This window comes from Sphaeramia orbicularis, chromosome 3, assembly GCF_902148855.1.
Source record: "Sphaeramia orbicularis chromosome 3, fSphaOr1.1, whole genome shotgun sequence".
Lineage (NCBI taxonomy): Eukaryota > Metazoa > Chordata > Actinopteri > Kurtiformes > Apogonidae > Sphaeramia > Sphaeramia orbicularis.
In genome coordinates, this window is record NC_043959.1 from 59,753,187 (window position 1) to 59,774,742 (window position 21,556).

At 39.2% G+C, this 21,556-nt stretch overlaps 1 protein-coding gene across 11 annotated transcripts in view; it reads left to right on the forward strand.

Annotated features, from left to right (window-relative positions):
• The window catches only part of vps13c (vacuolar protein sorting 13 homolog C), an 80,124-nt gene that overhangs the window by 14,302 nt on the left and 44,266 nt on the right, over nucleotides 1-21,556 (forward strand). For 8 of the 11 annotated variants that reach the window (XM_030130833.1, XM_030130836.1, XM_030130834.1 and 5 more), the window contains exons 8-42: nucleotides 874-983; nucleotides 1,082-1,141; nucleotides 1,362-1,421; nucleotides 1,574-1,654; nucleotides 1,757-1,814; nucleotides 3,464-3,591; nucleotides 4,361-4,467; nucleotides 4,557-4,731; nucleotides 5,519-5,581; nucleotides 5,677-5,815; nucleotides 8,162-8,262; nucleotides 8,432-8,574; nucleotides 8,668-8,860; nucleotides 9,390-9,504; nucleotides 9,702-9,838; nucleotides 9,924-10,056; nucleotides 10,182-10,299; nucleotides 10,376-10,508; nucleotides 10,664-10,736; nucleotides 10,857-10,957; nucleotides 11,039-11,192; nucleotides 12,277-12,353; nucleotides 12,973-13,032; nucleotides 13,232-13,382; nucleotides 13,450-13,566; nucleotides 14,127-14,230; nucleotides 14,425-14,592; nucleotides 16,078-16,113; nucleotides 17,309-17,613; nucleotides 18,144-18,288; nucleotides 18,713-19,015; nucleotides 19,267-19,423; nucleotides 19,515-19,594; nucleotides 20,142-20,201; nucleotides 21,344-21,497. In XM_030130833.1, coding sequence (XP_029986693.1) covers nucleotides 874-983; nucleotides 1,082-1,141; nucleotides 1,362-1,421; nucleotides 1,574-1,654; nucleotides 1,757-1,814; nucleotides 3,464-3,591; nucleotides 4,361-4,467; nucleotides 4,557-4,731; nucleotides 5,519-5,581; nucleotides 5,677-5,815; nucleotides 8,162-8,262; nucleotides 8,432-8,574; nucleotides 8,668-8,860; nucleotides 9,390-9,504; nucleotides 9,702-9,838; nucleotides 9,924-10,056; nucleotides 10,182-10,299; nucleotides 10,376-10,508; nucleotides 10,664-10,736; nucleotides 10,857-10,957; nucleotides 11,039-11,192; nucleotides 12,277-12,353; nucleotides 12,973-13,032; nucleotides 13,232-13,382; nucleotides 13,450-13,566; nucleotides 14,127-14,230; nucleotides 14,425-14,592; nucleotides 16,078-16,113; nucleotides 17,309-17,613; nucleotides 18,144-18,288; nucleotides 18,713-19,015; nucleotides 19,267-19,423; nucleotides 19,515-19,594; nucleotides 20,142-20,201; nucleotides 21,344-21,497 — 4,299 coding nt within the window. The remainder of the gene's footprint in view (nucleotides 1-873; nucleotides 984-1,081; nucleotides 1,142-1,361; nucleotides 1,422-1,573; nucleotides 1,655-1,756; nucleotides 1,815-3,463; nucleotides 3,592-4,360; nucleotides 4,468-4,556; nucleotides 4,732-5,518; nucleotides 5,582-5,676; nucleotides 5,816-8,161; nucleotides 8,263-8,431; nucleotides 8,575-8,667; nucleotides 8,861-9,389; nucleotides 9,505-9,701; nucleotides 9,839-9,923; nucleotides 10,057-10,181; nucleotides 10,300-10,375; nucleotides 10,509-10,663; nucleotides 10,737-10,856; nucleotides 10,958-11,038; nucleotides 11,193-12,276; nucleotides 12,354-12,972; nucleotides 13,033-13,231; nucleotides 13,383-13,449; nucleotides 13,567-14,126; nucleotides 14,231-14,424; nucleotides 14,593-16,077; nucleotides 16,114-17,308; nucleotides 17,614-18,143; nucleotides 18,289-18,712; nucleotides 19,016-19,266; nucleotides 19,424-19,514; nucleotides 19,595-20,141; nucleotides 20,202-21,343; nucleotides 21,498-21,556) is intronic. The other 3 variants (XM_030130839.1, XM_030130840.1, XM_030130843.1) reach the window with 3 other exon arrangements.

Sequence of the window (21,556 nt, forward strand, 5' to 3'; positions counted from 1 at the left end):
ACTTCAGTTTCAGAGAATTTCAGCATTTTTGTTTGCAAATATTTGACTTTACAATATCACAGAATATTCAAGGTTTTTTTCCTCAGAAATTCATCAATCTTTTATACCTTCGCCTGTCAATAGGGTGAACTGTCTGTCTTTCTGTCCGTCCATTCAAGATTTTTGTCCAACCAAATTCCCAAAGACCATTCACCCGATTCGGCAGGCAAAGTACGATCAGATTGAAACTTAAGACTTGGGCAGAATAATGTTTGTCTTGGTTTGACTAAATTACCCAAAAAGGACAGTAATTTAGTTTATTCTAGTTTGCAATTATCTTTCATTTAAAATTTGATTGTAATCCCTGACTAAGCAGGGAATCAGTGAGCAGGAGTCGCAAAGTGTTGTGCGGCAGGGCAGGGGTATTAGTAAGATCCGCCTACTATTCCACTTATTTTAGTTTTTTGTGTTTTTCCTTATAGATTTAACACTTTAATATGCAAGTTTTTCTCATACATTTATGACTTTTGCCTCAGAAATGTTACCCCCTTTCTTGGCTCTATATATTTTACCTACAGTGACCATGATTTTCTGACATAAAAAAAAAAAAATGAAGAATTCCCTTCTTTTAAGAATCTTTTTAGATTTCCAAAGTTTTATCTTGGATAATTTTTGTTCAAGAATCATCATATACAGTATTTTATTCTAAAATGCAAATACACATCTGATTATGTCCAAGTATTCACTTAAAGTGTTGACTTAGTGAGTCATTTTAGTTGTATTTTTTTTTTTTTTTTTTTTGCCTTTTTTGGTAGTACCAGGTCACCAGAGATGTAGCTAAATGAAATACTTTTGATTTACATGTAATGACTCTTTTGCCTTTGGTACTTTCAGAAAAACCACAGGAAGAGAAAAAAGATACATTTATGGAGAAACTGGCCACTCAGGTGATCAAAAACCTGCAGGTGAAGATCAGCAGCATCCACCTGCGTTATGAGGATGATGTGAGTACTGTTATGGTCCAGGTCTGGTTCTGGTTCTTAGACTCAAGTCAGTGGTGACGACATTAAACCTGTGTACGTGACTTTGTGATGTGTTTCAGCTGTCAGACCCACAGCGCCCCCTGTCTATGGGAGTCACACTGTCAGAGCTCAGCCTGCAGGTAAAACACACACAGAGGTCTGAATGTGAAACTAATCCAACCCCCAAATAGTTTTAAATATCAAAGAAAGGACCATACACACACCTGTAGTATCGACTAGACATGGTCCATTAATATGTGACAATAGCACATTTTACTAATGATCATTATTAACAGATCTACTCTGTATTTTTGTTTTAGTATGTTAAGGAAGTAAAAATTTACTTTCCCTTGTTTTCAGACCACTGATGAAAACTGGAAGGCGTGTATCCTGAATGAAGCAGCAAAGATCATCTACAAGGTGACTTTCTTGTTGTCTTTGTTTTTCTTCCCTATCAGTCCCCATGTGATATGTGAACAAAAGAGCTTTCTGTGTATCAGCATCAGCAGATGGCACCTTCTTATATAATATTAACAGAAAAATGGCGTAAAATCTGTTTGTTTTTCATTCAGCTCGGTCGCCTCGAGTGTCTGTGTGCGTACTGGAATGTCAACAGCCCAATGTTCTACAAAGGATCATGGGAAGACATTGTGGTGAGTGGGTGCTACTATTTTTTTTCTTTTTGGAGAAAAAAATATCAATGAATAGAGGCTACAAAAAAATAAACATACATTTTCCTCATCATTCTCTTTTAGGTGCAGTTGAAGTCTGGGATCAGCAGTAAACAGCATGAGCAGCCTCACTATCAGTACAGTGAGTTTATTCACATCAATCCACTATAGACTGTGTCAAAGAATGGACAAGGTGTTGAAACCTCAGTGTTACGCCCCGGCCTAGGGGTTCACCAGGGCGAACATAATATGCTCTCTTTTGTCCCCTCCCAGCTCCCAAGCACACACGTCAGTCGAAACTAAAATTCACAATATTTATTTATTTTTTTTTTTTTAACAGCTAAAGAAGGGTTAGGGGAGGACACGGCTAAAACAACAAACAAAATATCTTCTGTAGAGTTCAAAACTAAATTACCTACTCAAAATAAATGGAAGAAATAAAATACAGAAAACTCACCTAAACTTCCTAACCAAAAAACAGGGGAAAATGGGAAAATAAAAGAGCCGGCCTCCCCTACCAGGAAAAGGATCGAATTTACAAAACATCTATTCACAACTATATAGAGTACAATTGAATTATCACAGGAACACACAAAGACTGACGGTCCCACACACACAACACATGGATGAGAGCTGGCAGGAAGCAAGAGAGAGGACGAACGGAAGAGCTAGGGCCATTTTTAAAGGGGCCGGGCAATCATGCTCCACCAATCAGCTTCCTGTAACACAAACGAAAAGGGCACAGCACACCTACAGGACGGGGGAGAACACACACACTAAACAGAAAACATATACACATGCAGATAAATGGGCAAATTATGACCCAGGGTCATAACACTCCGATTTACTGTTTTGAATGTCTTCTTCTTTTGAAGACAGAAGTGACAGTATTTTTGGGAAAGATGAAGGGGTGAAAAACTCAGCAAGTTATAAGTAACTTTCAGAAAACTCCAAACGCATTGTTAGCTGGAAAATTATGTTATGGAAGTTATGTTATACAATTATGTCAACTACTAAACACCACCAAATAATTTTACATACTTTCTAAATGACACTTGCTAAACACACTAATTAGTTTTAGATGGCCTAAGTAACAGGCCATGTGATACATCCAAAAGCAATGCTAAAGTTAGCAAAAACAGCTAATTTATGCTAACAGGTCATGTACTGTAATTAAGTATTGGTAAAACTGATGAAGCATTTACATCCTCCGAATGTATTGACAAAATGTATTACAGTAGAGCTTTCTGTCAGGAAAAAAAATAAAAGTTTCATCCGATAAACAGAGCCCAGCCATCTGTCTCTCAAAAATGACTTTAATATTATCTTAGACCGTGGGTGTCCAAACCTGGTCCTCGAGGGCCAGTATCCTTCATGTTTTAGATGTTTCCCTCTTCCAGCACACCTGGTTCAATTAATGATCAGCTCATCATCAAGCTCTGCAGAAGCCTGATAACAATAGAATGGCTTCCAGGTGTGATGGAAGAGGGAAATATCTAAAACATGCAGGATACCGGCCCTCGAGGACTGGATTTGGACACCCCTGTCTTAGACCAAACCCATTTTTGGTACCAGACTGTAAAGGTATGTTAACTTGGGGGCATATCAGGATTTACTTACTGTTGGAACTTGCGTCAAGTGGCCATTTGTAGAACTGGATGTTCTGGTGTTTCTGTCCTGTCTTCGTTTTACACAGGTTACCTCAGTCACTTATCACCTGACATCCATTGATTATCAGTTTTGTATCTGTATTTTCACTTACCTTTCTCTGATTGGAATGTTTCTCTGTAGTTTTTAGGCCCATTTTTGCTTCAGCTAAAATGTGCATCAACCCCAACGCTGAGCTTGAGCTGAAGACTCCAAAAGCTCAGCTGCACCTGGAGGTTCAGAACATCGCCATAGAGATGACCAAACCACAGGTATGGTGGCATTTGCCTTCATCTTTTAACAACTTTACTTACTGATTATATTTACTATATCTATGTCATTAAAACTACTGTGTTCAGTTTTATTTTGCCACTAACATCAGATAATTGTTATATTACTGTGATTTTATTTTACATGTTTTTTCATGGTTTTATCTCAGTGTTGTGGCTCAGTGTTTTAAATATCTATGTAGTCTGTAGAGTGTTATTATTTATTTACTATTATTATTTTATACTGTTTGCCTTTTGCATTATCCTTATGCGTGCATCTTTTTTCTTGCACTTTATTCTGTTTCTGCCTTGACCATTGAATTTCCTTTTGTGGGATCAATAAAGTATCTAATCTAATCTTTCCTTAATTTTTCTCTTAATTGTTTTGGTTTTTAGTATTTAGGGTTTTTTTTAACTTAAACTTTTGTTGGTTTTTCAACAAATAAAAAAAAGAGGCCAATGCTTTGACTTATATATCAATTTAGATACCTGTACAAAGTATGTTGAAAAAAAATAATAAGAAGAAGAAAATAGGAGAAGAAAAAAAATAAATAAATAAAGAGAAAAAGTAAATTACAGCGAGAGAGGGATTCATGTAGGTGAGGTGAGGGTACAAAGGATAAAATCAACAAAATCAAGGCCACTGAGACAATCTAAATATTTATTTAGTTATTCTTAAATATTCAGTCTGATTTTCTACATATTACATTTTCTTAATTATCCACACAGTATCTGTAACCTATAGCCTCACCTGTGTTTATGGTCTCTGCAGTACCTGACCATGGTGGACGTGTTGGAGTCCATCGACTGTATGGTGAAGAATGCTCCCTACAGGAAGTTCAGACCTGATATCCCCGTTCACAGAAATGCCAAAGTCTGGTCAGTCCAACAAAACCCACAAACTTCTGTTCAAACCTGAATGTCCCCCTGGGTTTTTGTGGAGTTTTTGACTTCTCTGTCCCCGTCAGGTGGAAGTACTTCTTTAACAGCATCCTGGAGGTCCACATCAGGCGCTGTAGCCACATGTGGTCCTGGACCAGCATCAAACAGCACCGTGACAACCTGAGGGCCTACAGAAGCGCCTATAAGACCAAACTACTCAACCCGAGCCGGCCAAGTCCTGAGACCGACCGCCAGATCCAGGTCTTGTTCAGGGCCTAGACCTTGGAACTACAGGGTGTCCACAAAGTCTCTTTATATTTTAAAAATTTAATACAAAAGCAGTTCATGAGATATGTTAATCAGATTGGTTCTATGTACTCAGTGGATATCAAAGTTTTTAATCACACTGTGGGATCATGTGCAATCCAATCATTGGTCCATTTTTCTTCAACAAGAATTCAATTACTGTAAATGTTCACCTTGACCTTTTGACTGAATATGTGTCACCACAACTGGACGACCTTCAACCAACCATCGTTTTCCTGGTAGATGGTTCACCACCACATTGGGGACCAGTGTTGGTGGGTTCTAAATCAAACATTTCCAAACTGGTGGATTGGAAGGGATTGTCCAATCCTCTGGACACCTCCTTCACCAGATATCACTGCCCTGGATTTCTTTCTGTGGAATTATGTTAAAGATATCGTGTATCGAACAAAGATATGGGACATCAACTACCTGAAGGAAAAGATCAGTTCATTGACACTATTGATGCTAACATGGAAACAAATCCAGTACCGTCTGGATGTGCTTCATGCAACTAATGGTGTCCATATAGAGGTGAATTAAATGAGGCAAAAAACCCTTCAATATCTACTTTTTATTTTGTAATAATTTCCACAGATTTGTCTATTCATTTGCTTTTGTAATAAATTAGTTAAATTGTAAAAAAGACTTTATGGACACACTATAATTAAGGCATTCGATTCATGTGTTTAAATGGAACATGGTCTAATATTAAAATTTCTCTGACATGTACTTCCATCAGGATCTGGAAAAAGTTTTGGACGTCTTTAACATCACTTTGGCACGGCAGCAGGCACAAATGGAGGTAAACATCGTGGGGCTGATTCTGAAAGCACTTCACTCACTTTCACAACAATCTCACTGAAATGTTACCTTACATGTCTTCTCACTTTTCTCCAGGTGATCCGTTCGGGGCAGAAGTTGGTAGCGAAGAAGGCGGCAGGGGGACAGAAACAGGGAGGATGGTCCATCGGCAGCTGGTTCAGTCGGAGATCCAAGAAAGAGGAGCAAGAGCCGGAGGAGAGCAAGGAAGAGCAAAGTGAGAGACTATCAGTGTTACATTAGACACAAAATAATACTGCAGAGATTTATGGTCACATTTAGATATTTAAAGTAGACTGGAGGGATATTTACATTTATTTAGATTTACATTTATACATTTGGCAGACGCTTTTTTCCAAAGTGACTTACAGGGGAAAACCAATCAAATCAATCAGTCAATCAAATTTTATTTATATAGCCAGATCACACCAAAAGTTATCTCATGACACTTTACATATAGAGTTGGTCAAAACCAGACTCTTAAGCCAGGGGTGGGCAATCCTGGTCCTCGAGGGCCGGTATCCTGCATGTTTAGATGTTTCCCTCTTCCAGCACACCTGAAGATCATTATCAGACTTCTGCAGAGCTTGATGATAGGCTTATCATGTGAACCAGGTGTGTTGGAAGAGGGAAACAATTAAAACATGCAGGATACCGGCCCTCGAGGACCAGGATTGCCCACCCCTGCTCTAAGCCAATTTACAGAAACCCAACAGATATGATGGAATCTGTTGGTGCTCTAGAAAGGGTGTAGAATTTAACTTAGTGATGTCCAGAGAATTTTTTTTTCAGTGTCCCATATCACCACGATCCATTTATTGAGTGCTCTAGATCATCACATCCACAGTCACAGTGAGTGAACTGAAACACAGCAGGACCTCTGGTGTCTGGTTTGTTCAGCCATTTTGACAAACATGGTAATCTCAGTTTAAAACTTTTGATATTTTAAAAGTTTCCTTACTGAATATCTAAGGCTCAACAATAACTTTTAATAAGTCATATACACAGGGTTCCCATGGGGTCTTAAAAAGTCTTAAAACTCTTGAATATACAAATCTGCATTTAATACCAAGTAAAAGTCTTTAATAGGTATTGAATGTGATAGGGTGGGTCTTAAGTTCTGTTGCCATAAACTTGTTTGCTGTATTGTGTTTAAATGTGTCTGTTAAATGTCCAAGCTGCAAAGAAATTACCGTTAGTCGACTCAGTTCCACCCATTCCAACCTGAAAATTTAGGGTGAAATTAGGACCCAATCATCGCTAACTTTGCAGCCCTGGTGAGAAATGATCACAGAACATTCAACCCAACACACGTGCAGCTGTTAGTCATGAGTGCATTGCCCGAGAAAGTTGAGTTTGGGAATTTTAAGGGACCGCTCACAAGCGAAGAGTAGGCATGAGGAAGTGTAAATTTAATAATGCCTGGTTGGAAAAAAAATCATCTGGACCTGGTTGACAAGAGTGGAGTTGAAGTGTTTGCTGCACCTAGTGCAAGAAATCAATTTGACTCGGAACAATGGGAATCAAGGCATTAGAGTAAATAAATACATTTTCCTTTTGCCAGCATGGCCATGAAATAGGCTGTGAAATGGTCATTAAATTCTGTTCTAGGTAGTCTTAAAAAGTCTTGCATTTAACTTGTAGAAACCTGTAGGAACCATGTATACAGTTCAGCATTACTCTTGAATTCACTAATAATGATACAGAATGTTTCAGCTGCTGATATCACTCAGGGCTCATGTTATTGAATAAAATGTAAAATGAAAGAATCACTAAATTTTGCTTCATTCCATCGGGTTTTAGTCTTAAAATGTCTTAAATAAAGTGATTAAATTGGTTTGAATATGAAGTTAATATTACTTTTATAAAATCATATTCATTAGTCATTCTTTTAAATATAATTTTGTAAGAGGGTAGTATTGATCATGCTGTAACAAAGCTGCAAACCAAACTAGCATGGAACCTAAAAGCACCAACATAAAGCCTGCAGCTGGTCAGAATTTATCAGCGAACAGTCACTGTTTTGCATTATGATGTGCTGCTTTCTTACAAAAAAGAAAATACTAATAGAAGTAATAATTTAAAATATGTTCGGTTAACAATACTTGCAAATAATAGGTGTAAGTGCAACTTCAGTGAGATGTGGCTTGAGTGCAACACATTTAGTTTTTGGTAGAAGCACAATGAAAATAATGATTTTAAAGTTGCAAGAAAACGGTCAGATGAGGAAATTTGGGTATAAGGGCTTTGGAGCAGCAGGGGAAATCAGAAAAGCACAAAGACACTGAAAACATCCTTCAGTCTCTGTATTCACATCAGGAGCATCATTAAAATAATTTTACATAACAAAGGCATAAAATAGCATTTATAGCGGTCTTTACAGGGATGTACTCCCTGTGAATGAGATGCATGTCACTTGTAATGAACTGAACACCTCTGCAAAGAGAAATGTTTGTGTTATTTCATAAAATGATTCAGTTTCTCCAAAATTATTTAAGATGAAAAATTTATTTAAGGTGAATGTAATTATTGACTGACAGTTTGTTTATTCCTCTGTCTTCAGGCTCAGGTTTGGACGAGATCATGACTACTGAGGAGAAGGAGAAGCTGTACACGGCCATCGGCTACAGCGGTAGCTCTCACAACCTGGCTTTACCTAAGCAGGTATGTTCCACTGTAGCTCCCAGTCAGTCAGGTGACAGTTAAATGTCCCTCCTAGTATGAACCCTTCAATTTATCTTTGCACATGTACAATCTGGATAAAAGTTCAAAAATGTTCCAATGAAGCAGCTGAATAATCACAACGTCATTTGTCTGTCTTTGTGTGTGTCAGTACGTTGCCATCGTCGTCACCTTCCAACTCCTCAAGACTTCAGTGACCATCAGAGAGCAGCCTGATGTCCCAGAGATCCTCCAAGTCCAAATTATTGATCTCAGCACCAAAATATCTCAAAGACCAGGAGCTCAGGCCATCAGGTCAGTGAGCCCACAGCATCTGGCTGCATTTAGGTAAACGTCCACACAGATGTGTCAGCAGTTGGGTGGAAATGTGTCTGCTTTGTCCTGCAGGGTGGAGGCAGCGCTGGAGCACTGGTTTGTGACTGGTTTACAGCAGCAGGGGGCGGTGCCTTCACTAATCACCTCTGTGGGAGACTCCACCTCCTCGCTGCTCAGTGTTATGTTTGAGATAAACCCTGAAGACAGTTCTGCCGACCAGATGCTCCGAGTCCACTCGCAGCCTGTTGAGATCATCTATGATGCGGTAAAGAGCGCCTGATGTCTAATTATTCTGGGATTGTTTTATTCTGATCAGATGTTTTTCATCTCACATTTTAGTCAGTTATTGTGTATTCTTTTTAAATACTTTTCTAAACAATGAGCCTTCTAACATAGAAATGTATACTCATCCAGTCATAAAATAAACAATGAAAAAGAGCAAGAAAAAGTAAAAACCTAATTAAAAAAAGGCAAACAATAGAAAAAATAAATTCCCTTCCTTGTCACTGCCATCAAACTATGTAAGGTGAAACCTGTCTACCCTAGTAAAGACTTCTACTTCATGACTAGTGTGGAAAATGTTATCAAACCACACTCAGTAGTGTTACCTTTGCAATTTTGGAATGTGTCCATAAAAGGACCCATATTTTGTGGTACTTCCTACTCAAATGAGGAAGCAAGTGTTTGATTTGTCTCAAAATGTAATAATTGTAGTCCATTCTTCATTAAATTTAGTTTAGAGACATATAATAATAGTTTTGTTGTGTTTTGGTCTGCCGGTCTTTGTCATGCAGCTGACGGTCAACAGCATGGCTGAATTCTTTAAGACTGGGAAAGGGGTCGACCTGGAGGTGCTGACGTCTGCCACGCTGTCAAAACTGGAGGAAATCAAAGAGAAAACAGCCACAGGTCAGTTTACTACAGTTATAGGATGATTCACAGTATCATTGCACTCTAGTCTCTGTAAAACTAAACTGTTTTGTACTTTTCATAAACTGAACCAATCCCCAACTGGCATCAGCACTGACCCAGAACTAGTGATAGATGTACAGAAGTGAAAAAGGGTTTCTGAGACTCGTTACTCAACTGGATTTTACTACCTGCAGGTTTGTCTCACATCATTGAGACCAGGAAAGTTCTAGACCTGAAGGTGGACTTGAAGCCCTCTTACCTGCTTCTGCCAAAATCTGGCTTCTACAGTAATACATCAGACCTGATCATTGTGGATTTTGGCAGCTTACAGGTGTGTTTTTCCTCTTATTGAAGTCATTCCTACTGAGGTCATTCTTAACACGTGTGGAATCTAACCTGTGTGTGTCTTTGTGCAGTTTAACAGTGTGGAACAGAGTACAAGAAACTCATCTTCATCCTCCTTCTCCTCTCTGGAGGAGATCATGGACCGAGCCTATGAGAGATTCAGTGTGGAGCTGCGACGAGTCCAGGTGCTCTACACCAAGTCAGGTACACAACTATACAACTGTTGTAGGTTCCTGTGACTGACTGACTTGTGCAGTGAGGTTTTCACCAACCAGGGAAAATAATTCCTCTTATTCATACCTGTGTTTGGTTTCTGCTCACATGTCCAGGTGGGGCCTGGAAGGCGGCCCGTTTGCAGGGTTCATCAGTGCAGCACATCCTCCAGCCAATGGACTTCACCGTTCAGCTGGCGAAGTGCATGGTGGAGAAGGATGCCCGAATGCCCAGGTACGTCTGTGGACAGATGACTCTGTTTAGACGTATCCAGACACCGCCATTTGATCATTTGGAGTTTGTGCTTCAGGTTTAAGGTTTCCGGAGAGCTACCGCTTCTGCACGTCAAGATCTCAGACCAGAAGATCCAGAATGTCCTGGAGCTGGTCGACAGCATCCCACTGCCCAACATGAACTCTGCCCCCTCCACCCCCACTGAAAAGGTATAAAGAAGTAATATGTAAAATGAATGTATTTATTAGAATATTCAAATAAAGTAGAAGAGACCAGAAATACCCCTGTAAAATGTTACTGATTTAAATCTACAGAGACATTTTCTCTGATGGAGGATCATCCTTGTTGATGTTTCCTACTGTAGGTGCTGTCTTTGGCTGAGGCACGACCTCGAGTACTTGATCTTCACCCCTCCATCCTTCACACCATGGAAACGGGTTGGTACTGCCTATACACTGATTTGTTATTTTTAATTGCTAAAATAAAGATTTTTTTAAAGACATAAATCATAGTCATTAATACTGGTGGTTTGAGTAATTTTTGCCGCTGTTTGTCAGATTCAGATGAAGACACCAGTGAGAAGTCGCTGGATGAGGATCACCAGCGCTCAGTTCTCGAGGAACTCACTGAATTTCAATTCAAGTTTGAAGTCAAAGAGGTTCATTTTGGTGATATTCACATATTGTGCATCACCTGATTCATAGAGGAAGAGCCTTTCGTAACTGTGTGTTGTGTTTAGGTGCTGTTGGAGCTGACCCAGCAGGCGGATCAGGAGAAGACCATCCTGGCCCTCAGTGTGTGTCAGCTGGGAGCTGAGGGAAAGGGGCGGAGCTTTGACCTGAGCGTCACCTCCTACCTGCACAGAGTCACCTTAGATTACTGTGACGTACCAGGTAACGCAGCCTGAAACATGTAAATCAGGACAGTAGACAGAGGTAGGACAGAGGTGCTGAAATGAAAAATATGATCGTTTCATCTTTATTGATCGAAGATTGTTGAAACAGACATGATTAAAAACAGAATAAGAAATCACACAATGAAAGTGGGTTGGAATTATCCTCAGGTGCAGCACAAAACTGATATTAAAACTATACTGATAATACATTTTTGAAAGTCCTACACATTTAGACATTGATTTTTACTTACAGACCTATAAGTTGATAGACTGCTTAAAACCATTAATACCTTAAGCTTTACTATTATTTGTTTATAACACCATTGCAAATTAATTAATTTACCTATTATGTTATTGTTAAGCCTGTTATTTTTTCTTTTGCTTTATTAAGATTAATACATTATTATCCGAGTCAACTGTGTGTTTAGTAGCCATTAAGTACAAGTTTCTAAACAGTTGACAATTCATTTATTAATGGGTAAACATGGTTTATTCAGCTACACTATCTTAAGGTTAATATGAGCTATTTGTCCATTGTTGTTTGCTTATATGGTGTTTGTGTTAGAACATATGTTGTACTGGGAACTGGTTGTTTTTTGACGCTCGCAGCTGTATTTCTAAACAAGTGCTATAGAGAACTGTCCAAAAGAGACTCAGTGAAGAGCAAGTTTTAGGAATTTAACAGAATGTCTGACCCGAGTTAACATACAAACATACTCTGTACAGAGATGAATGATCAGACATGCATGTAGGCAACCAGTGGAGTAAAGGGAATAAACAACTGACCAACACAACCTTCACATAAGTACATGAACATGCGCAAAAGTTCTATACCGAACCTTCAAATGAAAACAATGTCTTATTAGGTTAATTATTAATTAACTGTGATATGTTTGATAAAAAGTTACATATCAGTTAAATATTTTATCAGTGAACACTGATATTGTTTCATGAACACAAAATGTTAATAAATATATTGTATGAACTTATACAGCCTTTTTTTTTTCACAGAGGCTTATTATGAGGAGTATAATGTAAAGCATTACCATAGGGTCTATTAATCTGAACATATTGTGTTTCAGGTGGGAGGAGTCCGCTTCACCTCATCAGCTCCTCAGAACAGCACGGCTCTGACTTGCTGAAGGTGGAGTACGTCAAGGTGAGTAGTTGTCTGTTCATCAACGGTGGCATCATTTCGCCACCGAAATGTGTCTTTTTTTCCCTCTTCTGGTTCATCAGAATTCCATTATTGTTAATTTAATATACGATAATAATATACATCAATCAGTTTGTAACAATGCAGACCAAACATTAATGTGTTATTCTTTGTTGATTATTGACATACCCTGCAATTCGATTAATTTAGTTATTTATTCCCCCTTTCAATAATATCATTCCACATCATAATGAAAATACTTTTTTAGCAACATGTCTGACTTTTAAGTTTATGTAGTAAGTGTAATGTGTCTAACATTATTGCTAACATTATTACCTCTGCCAAGGAGGTTATGTTTTTGTCGGCGTTGGTTTGTCTGTCTGTCTGTGTGCAAGATAACTCAAAAAGTTATGAATGGATTTGGATGAAAATTTCAGGAAATGTTGATACTGGCACAAGGAACAAATGATTGAATTTTGGTGGTGATTGTGGGGGGGGCACTGATCTGCCTTGGCGGAGGTCTGCGCTTTCCGAGTGCTTCTAGTTTAATAAATACTTTCTTTGAACTGATGAAAACAGTCACACGTTAACAACAAATGTTTTCTGTTTATGTCCTCTACAGGCTGACCCTGCTGGCCCCAGCTTCCAGACGTTGTTTGACAACACCGAGCAGACACTGAAGGTGAGTGGATGATGGTATCCATGATAACAGATGATGGTGACCTGTCTCACCATCAACTCTGTAATGAATATCATTTTATTTATAAGACAGAACAAACTAAAGTCTAACCATAAAAATAGCAAAATAAAGTTATAGGGAGTCACCAGTTGATCCCAGGCGTCTGTAGCTGTTCTCAGTTGTTTACTTGGTGGTGCTTCAGGTGGAGTTTTCTACGTTGGACTTCCTCCTTCACACCAAAGCGCTGCTGTGCACTGTAAACTTCCTGAACGGTGCCTTGCCACCTCAGTTCACTGCCACTCGTGAACGGGATGCAAAAAAGCAGGTGGTGAAGGCAGGACAGGGAAGGACAGGTGAGTCAGCAGCCTGTCCACAGGTTTGTCTGTTAGCCCCACCCACTGACTCACTGTGTCTCTGCAGTGTCTAAAGGTGGCAAAGACGGTGGCATCTTCACCTTCAAACTGTTCGCCATGTTGGGTTGTTTCCACGTGGAGGTGTGTGATGATCGCCGCAGCATCGCCGACATCAGAATCCAAGGTACGTTATAGGGTTTCGCTTGGATCAAGAGTGGGCAGAAACTCTTACTCAGAACAGTTGATTAACCTGATTAACTTTACATTAACCTCAGTGACAAAAAGAGAGAACATCAGCATTATTTTGTGCCATCGGTAAATCTGAAGTTGTACTGCTGGCTTTAGTGATGACGTTAAAACCTGTAGGTTTATATTCGTAGATCTACTGACTCACTCAGGTTAGTTTATAGAGCGCACAGCCCAAAGTAAACAGGATTAAATAATGTGTAGCTCATCTTCTTCAAACAGCAGGAGTGGACTGCAAGTACAGCCTAGATTTGTCTTGTATTTAGACACTTTGAATCCAGGTTAAAATATTTCTTTTTGTCTGCCTGTGTTTTATGAAACTATCTAATTGTGAAGCACTGTACTTGCTGCTTTTCTTCTTTCTCTGTTATTATCCTTTTATTAGTTGGTGTTATTACATATTTTTATTTTTTCTCATCAAATTGTTTCATGTTTCTTTTTTAATTACTGTGTATGACATGCTACATATATGTTAACTAGTCTTGCTGTACTTTGCAGGAATTGATGCGTCTGTGCTGGTGCAGGTGAAGGAAACAGAGGTGTTTGCTCGACTCAGAGACATTGTGGTCACAGATGTCAACCCCACAACCATCCACAGAAAGGTCTGTCAGCTCTTAGAGACAAACTGTCCACTGACGATTGATCAAATCAAATGAAAACCTCAAAACAAGAAATCACCTTCAATATAAATCTTGTTTGACTGATGGATGTCAACCAGAACTCACCTATTCATCCAGATGCTTAGGTTTAATCTGTGTCTCTAAAGTCCTCTCATGTCCCTCCTGTCTCCATGTAGGCGGTGTCCATCGTGGGTGAGGAGGTGTTCAGCTTTAAGCTGTCCTTGTTTCCGGGGGCGACAGAAGGCGACGGCTACAGTGACATGTCACAGGTTGATGGGAAAGTGACGATGCGACTGGGCTGCATCCAGATCGTCTACCTGCATCAGTTCCTCATGTCCCTGCTGGTCAGACACATGCTCGCAAAAATATTTCTAATTACATACCTATGATTACATTTATATAATCCTGCACACATTATGTATACAAATATACACCACAACAGCAATATCTGGAATTCACGTTGTAAAATCTACATTTCCTGCAGATCCATGAACACTTGACACTGTCCATGACACTCAGTCCTTTGGCCTCCAGTGTTAAAACACCCAACTTTACTGTAGAGATACGTTTATAGCCTTGTACAGAGATGGGTTTAGTCTGTAGCTAACTTTCCAGTTCATGACATAGGTAAGAAGATGAATTTGCTTCTGTTTAAAATGTATTGATGCTTAATTCGTATGTAAAACCTGCTTAGTTTGGCTTTCTGTGCATTGTCTAAGAATAATTTTCATGACAGATCTCTCTACTGTAGTTGTGGCTAATAAGTCAGACTAATCGTTACTAATTGCTGTCGTTAATTGCTGTCTCCGCAGCTACACTGGCTAATGTTAGCCTTAATTCAGTATTGTCTGTCAGTTAGCCCACTAGATGGCAAGCTGTCTTAATTGTAGATGATGTAAATACTGACTTATTGTCGTTAAGCACAACTGTAAGTGGTAGCATTTAGCAACAAGTTGAAATTCCTTGGTGACATTTTAAAATAACATTTCTTAAGTTGCCATGTGGTTGGTGTTCTCAGTAAGTTAAAGTTAGTATTATCTTGGTGAGTTCCACCCCTTCCTCTTCCCAAACTACACCCCCAAAATATTAGCAGCCTGACATGTGACCTCACAGTGCATAACTCCATTGATTTCTTTATGTTAATATGCACTAAAGTGAGTCATTTAACACAGATTCGAGCAAACACACGTGTTTACACTGTAACGTGACTGAATTTGGTGGTCTATGTTTTTTCATCAGTTATGGTTTTATAGTCAGTCTTTATTTTTAAATGTTGTTCTGTTTATTTGTGCTGTTTTTATCGTTTGCTTTTTTGTTTTTTAACCTGTCTAATTATTTATTAGATGCTTATAATGATAAGAAGCACAGTGCTGAGCTAAGACAGTATGATATAACTCAGAAACTTATTCCTTACTGCAGTTTTTATAATATAAGGGGGAAGGTGAGTTCAGTTCTAAAACTAAAGAAGAGTTGTGAGAGTTGAAACACTAAAGCTAATGTCATGTTTTTATATTTCAGATTAATAACAGCCTGTGTATCACACTTACAAAAATTCATCCTGTGGCAGTTTTAGCTGGACTATTGAAATATGTCAGTGTAACATTAATTTCAGTGTCAGAAATGTATATTGATGTTCAAAATATATTTCACTTTACTGTCAAGTCACAGGATCAGTTCAGAGAACAACAAAGCTAAAGCTAACCTTATGGGATATCAGTATTGTAGCCAGTGTTTCTTTGTTTTTTGTGTGTTCTGTGTTTCCTGTTGCATGCTTTTTTTCTCTGCAGTCTCTCATCTTTCTGTCTGGTTGGTCTGTTTTGTTCTTTCAGGCTTCTTTTAGCGTTCACTGTGCGTCTGCTGACGAGGTACAGCGTACAGCATGCAGCTCTGAACTGCATCAGACACTCTGCTTTACAGCTCCACTGCACTTTCAGACCACCTTTAAAAAAAACAAAACAAAACTCCTGTTTAGAGTTTTCAGAGAGACGTTGTGGACATGCGATCTCAAGCAGAGTCTGTCAATAAGACTTTGAATAAGAATGATAAGAAATAAGTTTATCAAATGCGGAGCCGCTGAGTTGAATTTGAACAGAATGTCTGTAAGGTTTCTTTTTAGAGGCTGAATCTGCTCATCTGCTCCTCCGACATGTAATTCTTAGAGCGTCCCTTCAAAACTGCCTGATACAGAAATCTTAACACAACCGTTAAAAGAATGGGGGGATGCTTTTCATGAATATGTGACAATAATCAGAGCTCACTTCCTCCATCGGTGCTGTGCTGCTCACTCAGCTGACATCATCCACACCCCACTCCCACCCCAGTGACCCGCCCTCTGCCTGTGTCAACTCCACTTCCTTTTTTATTATTTTGCATGATTTTCAACTTCATTTTTGTTTCATAAACTTAAAATAAGTATATCACAGATGTTTTTTTTTTAGCCTTAACAACACTCAGATCAACAGACATTAATATAATATGTCTCTTATTTCTTTTGTATACATCACTTATAATTAGGTCTGGGTTGTATTAATCATTCATACTGACACTGTGGCTTCAATACCAGTCCCTGAATAATGCATTTTTCAGCACCACTTTTTAACTACTATAAATGGACATTCTGATGCAAATCCTCTGTTTTTTTTTGTTTCGTAACAAATCTCTTTACTACAGTGTTGTTTTAACAGAAGTTGTCTGTTTCTACTCTAAAATTTAATATTTTAGTTTTACCACACAAAACAATAACTCTATTTACTAGAATGTGCTATCTAGAACCTGTTTTAATTTTAATAAATTAATATTTGCAAAAGTAAAGCATTTTGGAGACTGATGAAATCTATTTCTTAACAGTGTATCATAGTTCAGTACCCAGTCCTACTTATAACATGAACATCACTGTGATTATGAGATGGTTTATGAAACAGAAATAAGACTGACCACTTTCAGGCAGCGAATGCCTCTTTGGTTCCTTCATGCCATTTTTATCACTTTATCCATGTAAGGCTGGCTGTGGCTGGATTTGTTTTTCTGTTATCTCACTAATGATTTATTTTTCTCCTCCAGATGTTCATTGACAACTTCCAAACAGCCAAACAGGCTCTGAGCGCTGCGACCGCTCAGGCAGCTGAGAAGGCGGCGTCCAGTGTTCGAGACTTCGCCCAGAAGAGTTTCCGCCTGTCCACTGACATCAAGCTGAAGGCTCCACTCATCATCATCCCACAGTCCTCCATCTCCCAGAATGCCGTGATGGTGGACCTGGGTCTGATCACGGTGGGGAACAGCTTCTGTTTACATCCCACTGAAGGCTTTGATCTTCCAGCCGTGGTGGAGAAGATGGAAGTGAAACTAACGCAGCTGAAGCTGTCCAGGTATCACAGCGAGCCAATGAGAATGTGGTTAGCCCTAGGAGTTTTAATTAGATTTTATGATTTATGTTGGCATTGCCACTCAGCTTCATCAATGGGAAAAAGTTTCCTTGTCAGCTGCACTTAATATTGGCTGATCCACAGTGTATTGAAACAGACACTGCTGCTGATGTAACTCAAGAGAAGAACTCAAACAAATCATCTGTTTGTGAAAGATGACCTGTGGTGAACACAGATTTGAATATTTATAGGAAGTGATAACTTCATCCACGCTAAAGCTGTGCATTACATAACTATTATAAAAGCAGGAACAGCATTAAAAGCCATAAAACTTAAACTACAGTTTTTTAAATACTGTACTAGATATCAATACGAATACCATTTAAGGTTTCAGCAATGTTCCTGTGTTAAAGCGTAATGAAAATACATGGATCCAAGGAAGGGAGTCTTTGAACATTTTCTCACTGGTTCCCACTGACTTTAAGGGAATTTTTTGTAGCAGTTTTTCCTCGAATTTCCTCAAATGTTTGCAGGACGACATTGAAAAAAGACTCCTCACCAGACATCCAGATCCTTCAGCCAATCAGCTTTGAGCTTCTTGTCACCAGAAACCTGTCTGCCTCCTGGTTCAGCAAAATCCCTGGAGTCCAGGTCCAGGGAGTCCTCCGGTCCCTCAATGTAGGTCTCACATCAACAAAATGTTAGCAGAGTGTTGTAATCAATAGTTAAAATAATTAATTTATATAACAATTTCAGATAATAATTAGAAAACGGTAAGATCACATTCAAAATGGAAGATCTTGACCAATTTAAAACTGATGGTACTAATTACAGACACGATTTTTATATCAACATTCCAAGAATTCACATAAAAATGTTAATTAATGCTAATTATAGAATTATTAAAACTGGTTAATAAAGTTCTTGAGCTGTTCACTGCCTGTTAAAAAGGCCTCATTAGTGCTTATAAATGTCTTATAATCTAAAAATAAATATATTGATGAATATTATTAAGACTCTGGGTCTTACAAAACTTGTTACCTACGCTGACATAAAACATTACTGATATTTGTTCGTTTATTCAACCCTGTGTGTGTGTCAGATGAGTCTTGGTGAGGAGGACCTCAGTGTCCTGATGAAGATCATGATGGAGAACATTGCAGAGGGCAGTAAGGAGCACAGACATGTGGTTCAAGGTAACTCCACCCCAGTGCATGATGGGAAACCAGGCTTGAATTTGAATATATATTTTAACCCATTTCCCTCCACAGAAAAGACAGAGCTTCCTGAGCAGCAAGCGGAGGCATCACCGTTACCATGGCGACCTGCAGGCGAGTCACCAGCGATAGGCCAAGGTCTGACTGAAAACATCATTAACATCCTCCTCAAGTTTGAAATTAACGAGGTGAGAGACTGAGCAGGTGAAAAGTACAGATGTTTATGTTTAGTTTTATCGTCAAATCATAAACTACAATAAACAAATACATGCACGGTGGAAGAGTACAACACAACAGATGAGTACGAACAACAGAGTACAAACAAAACACCACTGAAAGTGTGACACAAGAAATAAAAAAAAAATCCTGCTAAAGCAAGACTGTAAATCCAAACTGACTCCAGGTGTCTGATTTGTGAAGCTGTTGTTCCTCTTTCCAGGTGCTGCTGACGCTCAAGAAACCCAAAGAGCAGCAGGAGTCTCCTTTCCTGGTTCTGCATTTTGCTCGCCTGGGCATCGACACCAAAGTCAGGAAGTATGACACCTGTGCCACAATTTACATCAAAGAGATCACCATGAAGTGCCTGGAGTTCAAAGGTCAGAGGCTCCGTGTGTCCACTGTGTGACATCATTCGTCAGAGTTAGTGTCAGTCAGGTGATCAACACGTTTTGTGGCGCTGTGTTTCAGACTCGAACGGCGAGCCGCTGTGTCTCATCAGCTCGTCAGTGGAGTCCGGTGCTGAACTGCTCAAAGTGCAATACTTCAAGGTGATCATATGTTTATTGATTAGCTGTTGAGTTGCACATACAGTATATATTTATTGTGACAGCAACAGATCATCCAGAGTCAGACGACAGACAACAAAAATAGATTTCTAAATAGAAATTTTACACACACGCTGCTTTTACTGAACTGTGGATTTTATATGCTCTTATTACTTCTTTAGTTCTGCAAACTGCATATGTAATTTTGGTTACTTTTTCCTTGATTATTATTTTAAAATTTTCATTCATGAATTTGTCACGAATGCCTCAGAATCTTATAACCATTCATGCAATACTTGTTTCTCCTGACTAAAATGTCTTAAAACCCTCTCCCTGTAGGGGAGAGAACTGTATGGGTAATTGCCATGTTTTAGTTTCATTTTATTTATTTGTTTGTTAGGGACAGTGCTGTCAACATAAGACAAAAGCTGTGGTTTACTTTTATCTTTTGATATAAAGATTTTATGACAGTGGATGTTTTCATTTAAGTCGGTGATGTGTTCCACTGTTGATTCATTCCTGATCTGAACATCGTGTTGTTTTTTTTCAGGCTGACCGCTGTGGACCGAACTTCTCATCCGTCTACAAAAACACTGAACAAATGATCAATGTGAGTCACACATTTCACAAGCTGCCTCTCAACCTGTCCTGTCAGGACTAAAGCCTACTGTTTACTCCATGAGAACACAGACATTTCTTCTCGCTCCTGGGGCTGCGAGAACAAAATGACGTCATTTTGTTCTTGCAGCCCTGGGTTGCTAGTTCTTGCAGCCTGTTCTCGACACACTGTCCAGGCAAAACTTTGTTCTCATGCAGTATGTTAGAACTATTGCACGATTGGTCTGGTACTTGAAGTGGGCGTGGTTAATGTGGAAAAGTGGAGGACCCACACAAGTTTGGCACTCAAGTTTCTCATGGAGTATGAAATGTTTTGGCCAGAATGAACTTTGCTCTTGTTTTTGCTGCCTCAAGAAGACAAACACATTTCTCTGTTCTCGCAGAGTATTTACACTGAGCAAAAATCGAACGCACTTTTAATTTAATAGCATTAGGTGTTGCATTATATATGAACTCGCACACAGTTTAATTTGTTGATCAGTGTGGTACAGATTACTGTCCATTAGAACACCATAGTGATGTCTGGCATTCATGGACATTCACGTGGACACCGTGGGGGTTGGTTGAAAGAAATCACAAATCGATATTTTGTGTGTCCACCATCTGCTTCCTGTAGAGTGACACATCGTCTTCTCATCGAGTTGAAAATATTGTCAATTGTGGCCCATGGAATGTTGTTCCACTCCTCTTTGAGGGCTACATGGAGCAATGGGATGTTATCCGGAACTGTTCCCGCATGATTTGTGACATCTGTGTCATGGTGACATCTGAGGACATGTGACATTTTGAGGTGTCCTTTTACTGTCCCCAGTCTAAGGCGTGTCTGAACACTGTTAACGCTGTTTGAGCAGCATGTGGACATGCCACAGCTGTGTTGTGGGTGGAATCACTGGATCACTGAGCAAGTGCTCACTCGCAGAGATGGACACAAAGTTTCTTTACAAATCAAGAGAATTAACCATGTTTTACAATTATAAGACACCACAAGCTCATTTTGGGCCGTATGTCTTGTGTTATACATCTATTGTACATTGTGCGTTTTTATTTTTGTTCAGTGTAGCAAGCCTGAAGCTGTAAGACATGCTCCACCTGTAGGTCAAAATACGAACTCCACCTGTCTGTGTCTTTTTACAGGTGACCTTTACCTCTCTCGATCTGATGCTTCACACTGAGGCTCTGCTGTCGTCCATTAACTTCCTGTCGGTGGTGATGTCACCTGACAGCACGCCATCTGCAGATAAAGAGATCAGACTGAAAACAGACGACAAGACAGTGTCAACCAAATCCAGTCAGTACAACACACACACACGCACACACACACAAGAAATGATCCCTTGCATTAAGTCT